Below are 7,806 nucleotides of genomic sequence, written 5' to 3'. Positions count from 1 at the left end.
GTTCCCCTACATCGGCAGGCGGACGCGCAACCACTGCGCCACCAGGGAAGCCCCAAGTTTTATGTCTTAATGGTCTTTATGCTTTATTTTACTTCATTTTTTCACTTCATTTTATTGTTGAGTTTCATATTATTTTATGCTTTATTTGATTTGATATTTTATTTTATTTTTAGGTGGAACAAACCAGTACCCACCACCCAGAGCTCATTGAAGAGTGTGGAGACCCGAGCCGAGGGGACACCTTTTTGCAACCCATCCTGTCTGTCAAGAGGTAGGCTGAGGGCAGGGCCGGGCTCTGTCCCCTGCAGGGAACTGTCTCCCTCAGGTCACAGGCAAGCCAATCCTTGACTTGACTCCAACCATTGGGACCCAGATGCTCCTGTGTTTGACAACTCTGATATGGTTTGGTTTTTCTTTTCTTATTTTTCAATAGTAAGAGTAATACAGGACCAATAAAAAAATTCAAAGAGCACGTAAGTGTATAAGAGCAAACAATAACGATTTTCCATTCCACTGCATTCCCTATCCTCTAAACCCATATCCCAGCAGTAAAATTGATAATGCTAAACATATTATTCTGATACCTGTCCCAACACCTCTGCAAACCTAGGACAACAGCTGATGTGGTAACGAAGTCATCAGGAATATCCAAGCCTGAAGCTCCCATGCCCAGTGGCACCAGGTGGGACCCGCCCCCTCGTTCTCATGGTTTTTTGCTTCCATGAAGGTTGCCCAAGCACCAGTTTGGCAAATCTGGCCTTGCTGATGATTTGGAAGCACTCAAAGCAACAGGCTCTTTTCTAGAGGAGAATAGAAAAGCCATGATGACATCTTTCACTCAGCAAGAAGCACTCGAAAACTATGAAAAGAGTGGCTACAATGCTGAAGAAAATGAACAAGAAAAGCCCACAAAACCAAAAGGAATGGGAAAAGAAAGAAATTTAGGCACTGCCTTTGGTAAAAACCCAACTACTCCTTGCTTCTTGGGTCGTATTTACTTTTTAAAATCTTTAGCATAAAAAAAATTTCTGTGCACTGTGTTAGCATGCAGACTTTGGCTTTTTACAAGCTTTCCTTGAAAATGCACAGATTCATGTATGCAGCTAAAGAAACTAGTTTAAGGAAACATATGAAGACTGACTTTTATCTGAGTGTAAAACTGGAGCTAAAGGAGGCTGTCTCAGGGAGTGTTACAGAATCTCACCCCATGCAGTGTCTGTACTTCCTTGTGGAGAAGCAATGACCTATTGTGGAAGTGGTGAACGTACTCCTGACCTTGAGGGAAAATGCTCTAGCTTGTAGAAGGCTCCTTCATCTGCGAGTGGCCACGTGTGTTCTGACCAAGTTTAAGGAACATTTTGGATCCATCTAAAAGAACTGTAGCATAGATTTTGGATTACAGCCAATGCCTTTGTCACCTCTTATGTGTGATCAACAAATTAAGCCAAACAGTAAACACATTAGAAAGAGATATGGCGGGATTTGATGCTGAAGTTGCTAAAAGGCAGGGAAAAGATAGCTGAGAGACTTTCTAGTGAGTGGCGTGGTCAGTCCTGCTTAGCTTATGTGGGAGGTCACCGCCCGGAGGTTTTTGAATGTGCCTATATGGTTCTCTTTCTCGTGCTCTATCTAGGTGGCTATGGAACAGTTATTTTAATCTCTCTGTGGCTCAGTTTTCTGATCTGTAAAGTGGGGTTTATGTGACTGCCTACCTCATGGGGTTGTTTTGAGAATAAAACTTGATAATTCTTATGTTTGCCACACAGTAAACATACAAGTTAGCTGTTAAGATGCTCATATGTCCTATCTCTTAGATTCCAAAGCAAACACATATCCAAAGGAAAGAAAAAAACCAGACAGACACAGGAATAGGCACTCCCAGCAGGGACAGTAACATTTCACTTCCTTAGGCTAAACATTAAACACAGAAAAACTTGTCTTGCTGACTGTTATGTTTTTGGTATATAATGTATGCCAAGTATACTAAGGATTACTTTGGCTGTAAATTAGAATCATCTGGGAATCTTTAAATATTCTCAATGCCCAGACCTCATCCCAGACCAATTCAATCAGAATCTCCGAGTGTGGGACTGACTGACCCAGTGATTCCACTGAGCAACCAAGAGTGAGAAGCACGGCCTGAAGGAATCTTTTCCCTCCAAATCAAGGCCAGTGGGATGGAAGAGAGCTTCCTGGTGGTCGAATCCAATCATACTCAAGGGGGCTTGAAGGATTCCAGCATTTCCCACGTGCTCTGCTCCTTGGCTCTGGCCGGCTCCCTCTCTGGTCGCACCCAGAAGCCGTCCTCAGCCTTCACCACTTCCTAACCCTCCTTCCCTCACGTCTCCTCCTCTAGCACTTTGTTTCTCAGAAATAAAGGGAGCCAAGTGCAAGCTCCGGCAACTCCCTGTGTGGCCCACAGCCTTCCTCCCTGCCCTCCAGTCAGAGGAAGGAGATGTCTCTAGTCTTCAAGGGTGTTCTGAATGCCAAGAAGGACCACAGAGCTCTATCACACCTCGCTGACTGGAGTGCCTCGGGCCTGGGCCACTGTTGCCCACTGCCTTCCTCTTCAAGATCTCTTCTCTCTTGGCTTCAGAGACAACATTCTTTTTAAAATTTCTTTTTTGTTTTTTTAATTGAAGTATAGTTGATTTACAATGTTCTGTTAATTTCTTCCGTACAGCAATGTGACTCAGTTATATGTATATATATAGGGTTGGCTAAAAAGTTCCTTCGGGTTTTCCAAAACAGCTTATGGAAAACCTGAACGAATTTTCTGGCCAACCCAACACACACACACACACACACACACACACACACACACACACACACACACACCACACACACACACATACATACACAAAGAATGTGTATATATATACATATATAAAATGTGTACATATATATATTCTTTTCCATTATGATTTATCACAGGATATTGAATATAGTTCCCTGTGCTATACAGTAGGACCTTGCTGTTTATCCATTCTATATATAATAGTTTGCATCTACTAACCCCAAGCTCACAATCCATCCCTCCCCCACACCCCACCCCCAGCCTTGCAACCACAAGTCTGTTCTGTACGTCTGTGAGTCTGTTTCTGTTTTGTAGATAAGTTCATTTGTGTCATATTTTAGATTCCACATATAAGTGATATCGTGTGGTATTTGTCTTTGTCTGACTGACTTCACTTAGCATGATAATCTCTAGGTCCATCCATGTTGCTGCAAATGGTATTATTTCATTCTTTTTTTTGGCTGGGTAGCATTCCATTGTATATATGTACTACATCTTCTTTATCCATTCATCTGTTGATGGATATTTAGGTTGCTTCCATGTCTTGGCTATTGTGAATAGTGCTTCTATGAACATTGGAGTGCATGTATCTCTTTGAATTATATTTTTGCCCAGATATATGCCCAGGAGTGGGATTGCACAATCAAATGGCAACTCTATTTTTAGTTTTTTGAGGAACCTCCATACTGTTCTCCATAGTGGCTGCATCAATTTCCATTCCCATCAACAGTGTAGGAGGGTTCCCTTTACTCCACACCCTCTCCAGCATTTGTTATTTGTAGACTTTTAATGATGGCCATTCTGACCAGTGTGAGGTGGTATCTCACTGTAGTTTTGATTTGCATTTCAGAGACAACATCATTATCTTTTCTTCCACTTCTGACCAGCCCATCTTTGTGAGCTCCTCTCCCCAGGTCCATCCTCATAGAGAGATCCAACTTTTATGGAGCCTGAAGTTTATACAACTTAGGGGGCCCTCTGTAAGAAAAAGAATACAAAATCATTGAAATTAAGGATGAAAGTAAATATTTATTTAGAAGAGGTATATGCACATAAGGGGCCCTGAAGCTTAGGCTTCATTAATTTCATGGTAAATCTGCAATGCCTTCGCTAGGTCCTGTCTTCAGACCTCAAAGCCGTCTACACACACTACCAGGCAACTTTTCCTACTGTGACTTCAACTATCCCCTCTGTATAAACGACTCGAAATCCATGTCTTCCACCTTTAACTCTCTCCTGAGCTGCAGACCAGAATGTTCAACTATCCTCCAGACTACATTATTGGACATGCCCAAAGTCATCTCAAACCCAGTTAAGCAGACTGGCCTTGACTTTCCCATGGAACTTTCTCTCCTTTTATTCCTTTACTGGAAGGAACCACACTGGCCCAGAAATGGAAAGCCAAGTCCACACATCACTAGTTGTTCTCTGTTCCCTACCTGCACCCCCAACTGGGAACCAGATCTTGGCGTGGCATCCTCCTCAGCATCCCTCAGACCCATCCCCTTCTCCACATCTTCCCTCTTCATACCCTTCCATCCACCTCAAATATAATTGCAGTGCCTTCTAACTGGTCTTGTTTCTTCCAGTTTGTCCTTTTCCCAATTGCATTCTGAAGACCATATTGTTTTTGCTAAAATTCAGATTTGGCCATGTGATTTCTCCTCTTCTGTGGTTCCCGCATTGTCACGAGATCACGTTTGGGTGCCTGGGTAGAGCACGAAGGCTTCTGCGTGGTCCTGAGGGTCTCACTGGCCGCCACTGACCTGCATACACTTTTCATGCTATTGCAGTAGCCTTTCTACCCTGGTATTTACCCCATGTCCCCATGCCATCTTTTCCCTCACCTGCCTGTCTCTGCATCCTCTCCACAGCGTCCATCTGGATCACATCTGCTCATCTTTTACTGCTCAGGCCGGTGTTACCCGGACTTGGAGCCCTCTCTGGCCCCAAGTAGTGTTGAGCTCCCACAGCCATCCCGTGCCCTTGCATCTCAGGCCAAGTTCTGCCGGAACTCTGGCACATTTTGCTGCATCTATTTGTGAAGAATTAAATGAATGTCCTCTCTCTTCCCAGCAGCCAGGGTGATCTTGATATATTTTCAATTTCAGTGTCATCTCCAGAGTGCACAGATCTATTTTGTGGTTTTCTCCTCCCAATAAGGACTATGTTATAAGACGTACATCAGGAGAGAGAACCAGCCTCGACAAAACAGCAGTTTCCCTGTCGCTGCTCTCCATACCTTTCCAGCTCTCTTCTCTCTCTCCTCCCTTTTCTTTCCTTCCTTTCTGGATTCTGTGGACTTGTTTCAGTAAAACTGACCCTGCTGCAGCGTTCTTCCGAAAAGGCAAAAGTTAATACTCATGGTAAAAATAACATCAAATGTAAAATTGGAGGCTATCAATAATTGTGTGGGTGAAATGTCCCCTGATACCATATCATACTGATAAAAAAATTAAGTCTGAGGCTTCCTGAATGTTAGGTTACAAAGAACACCTTAGAGATAATTAGTTCAAAGCAGTAAGGATTTACTCACCTATAGCTGCACCACACTGGCTATTTCCATTTCAATTTCAATAATTTGAAATGGAATCAAATGAAAATTTTAGTTCCTTGGTTGCAGTAGCCACATTTCAAATGCCTAGCAGCCACATGGGAAGTGGCTACTGTATTGGACAGGGCAGATATAGAACATTTCCCTCATGGCAGCAAGTTCTACTAGACAGTGCTGTCCTAGGAAGTATAATCTAGAAGAAGCAACCCCTGTTTGATTATCTCCCAGACTAAAGGCAAGGGTGGGGCTTCTAAAGACCAAAGCCATAAAGTGTCACTAGGAAAAGTGAGTGCTTTGTTTAAACTAGTCCTTGGCTTGTCCATTTGGAATCAGTTTGTAATGATAGAGGTTGGTGCCAGCTGATTGCTGAGCTCCAAATCCATTTGTTGAACATACAGAGTAGAGTCAAAAGGTCACCACTGGAGTGTTTTTCTGTTGACACCCCCCTACTCCCGCCACGTTTTTGGAGAAGCATTTGTTCTGGCTTCTTCTCCTGGGCCCTCACTGCTTGCTGTCTTACACCCTCCATGGAGTCATGAAACAGGCCGGTTCTGATGTGCTTGTTCAAGGCAGAAGACAATTCCCATGAATGTATCTCATTCTCTGAGGTCCAGCACATCTGGTCAACCCTTCAAGAAAACTGGTTTGTGCTGATTATACTAATGGGAGATGGGTAGGCAACTTCCTGTGAATTGCTTCCTGAAGACAATATCCTCTTTATTGGGGAGTGCTTAGAAGGCCCAGGGGAAACTATTTGGAAGATATCATCATTCTGTGCTGTAGGGCCGACCCAAGACAAGAATATTTTTCTCCGATATAGAGTGTGCCCAAGGAAATCTGTTCTCCATAAAGGGCAGAGTTTATAGACCTGAGTAAATTCATGTCTGATTTACAATTTAAAATAGGTATTCCAGATCTTGCTCTTGTTGTAACTTGTTTATTCTCAATGCTATTTTCCAGGAACATCATGTTTTTCTTTTAAAAGATAGCTTAACTTCTTGGGCTAGTGTCAGGGTACAGTAAATAATAAATTAGCTGGATTTGCTTAGACCATTAGAAGGCTGGAACATTTGGGGATTAGGCAAGGGATTGAGACAGTTTGAAAAAAAGAGGGAAATAAGCATAATAAGCAAGTGAGTAGTTCTGTGGAATTTTGTCAAATGCTTTTTCTTCATCTATTGAGATGATCATATGATTTTTATCCTTCATTCTGTTAATGTGGTGATCATGTTTATTGATTTGTATATGTTGAACCATCCTTGTATCCCAGGGAGAAATCCCACTTGATCATGGTATATGGTGATTTTAATGTGCTGTTGAATTTGGTTTGCTAGCATTTTATTGAGGAAAGCTTTATTGTTTCATTCTTTCACTCATTACACATTGTCTGGTGTATGTGCCATATACTAGACACCGTGCAAAATAATAGCTCTAACTGTATTGCCCCTTTCACATGTGTTTTGTGACACATTACAACAAACTTGTGATGTAGCTTTTTTTTTTTTTAATATTGCTTTTATGATGGAGGAAATTGAGGCTCAGAGAGGGTAAGTTACTTGCTGAAAGTCACAGAGCCAGTTTTTGGTGAGGTTAGGATTCATTTTTAGGTCTGGAATGCCAAACCATTGCTTCTTTTCTGTAATGCTCATGCAGGAAATTCAGCTCTCTCTGCATTCATTTTCTTGCAGGTCCCTGTTCCCTGGATCCAATGGAAGGTGATTATGTCCTGAAATGGTCCTATAATGAAAAGGAACAGGCTTGCCGACAGTTCTGGTATGGTGGCTGAGGGGGCAATGCCAACCGATTCGAGACCAAGGGAGAATGTGAGGCTCGGTATGTTCCAACTCCCCTATAGAGGCAGGCAGAGCGTCAGTGCTTCTGCCTCTGTTTTAATAATTCATGAAATGGAGATAAACTTTCCTGAGACAGTGCCACTCAACTCATTAGCAATGAAGCCCATGCCACAACCTCAGAAGTAGGATTCCTCACCCTGTGAAGTTTTTCCTGCCAGCGAGAGCTTGGCCAGATGATTTGTAAAAGACTGCATTCTAGTAGTTTCAAAAAGGAACCAAAAGTTTCCTGGAAGTTCTTTCAATGATTTAAAACTGAATGAAAAAGAAACTTGAACTTGACCTTACCTAAAAATTTTCTTGGCATTATAGCAAAAAGGAAATTTTCTTGACATTGTAAGTAAAACCTAATTTGGAAATGAGTTGAAACTTGATTTCCTTTTTTATCATTAAGAGAACATGGAAGCATTAGTCAAGTAGGGGTCTAGAAAAGAGGACATCTAATGTGAAGTTCATCCTTACTACCTAGCATAAAAATAAAGGCATTCTAGATTAAATCACTTGGTGTGAGACCATGTATGATACCACTCACTGTGATCTGTGTTATACTTTGTGAAATAACAGTTGATGGAGAGGAAACAGCAGTGAGTTTGCTATGGGATGAG

At 42.2% G+C, this 7,806-nt stretch overlaps 1 protein-coding gene across 1 annotated transcript in view; it reads left to right on the top strand.

Moving 5' to 3' along the window:
• Positions 1-7,137, top strand: part of LOC102979304 (collagen alpha-4(VI) chain-like) — a 94,339-nt gene extending 87,202 nt beyond the window's left edge. Inside the window, 4 exon segments of the mRNA XM_024115177.2 lie at positions 174-196; positions 198-271; positions 728-957; positions 7,040-7,137. Of these exon segments, the coding sequence (XP_023970945.2) occupies positions 174-196; positions 198-271; positions 728-957; positions 7,040-7,137 (425 nt within the window).
• Positions 7,138-7,806: the final 669 nt, after the last annotated feature.

This window comes from Physeter macrocephalus, chromosome 1, assembly GCF_002837175.3.
Source record: "Physeter macrocephalus isolate SW-GA chromosome 1, ASM283717v5, whole genome shotgun sequence".
In the NCBI taxonomy this organism is placed as follows: Eukaryota; Metazoa; Chordata; class Mammalia; order Artiodactyla; family Physeteridae; genus Physeter; species Physeter macrocephalus.
The sequence above is the reverse complement of the archived record's forward strand: the minus strand, read 5'-3'. Positions and strand labels throughout refer to the sequence as shown.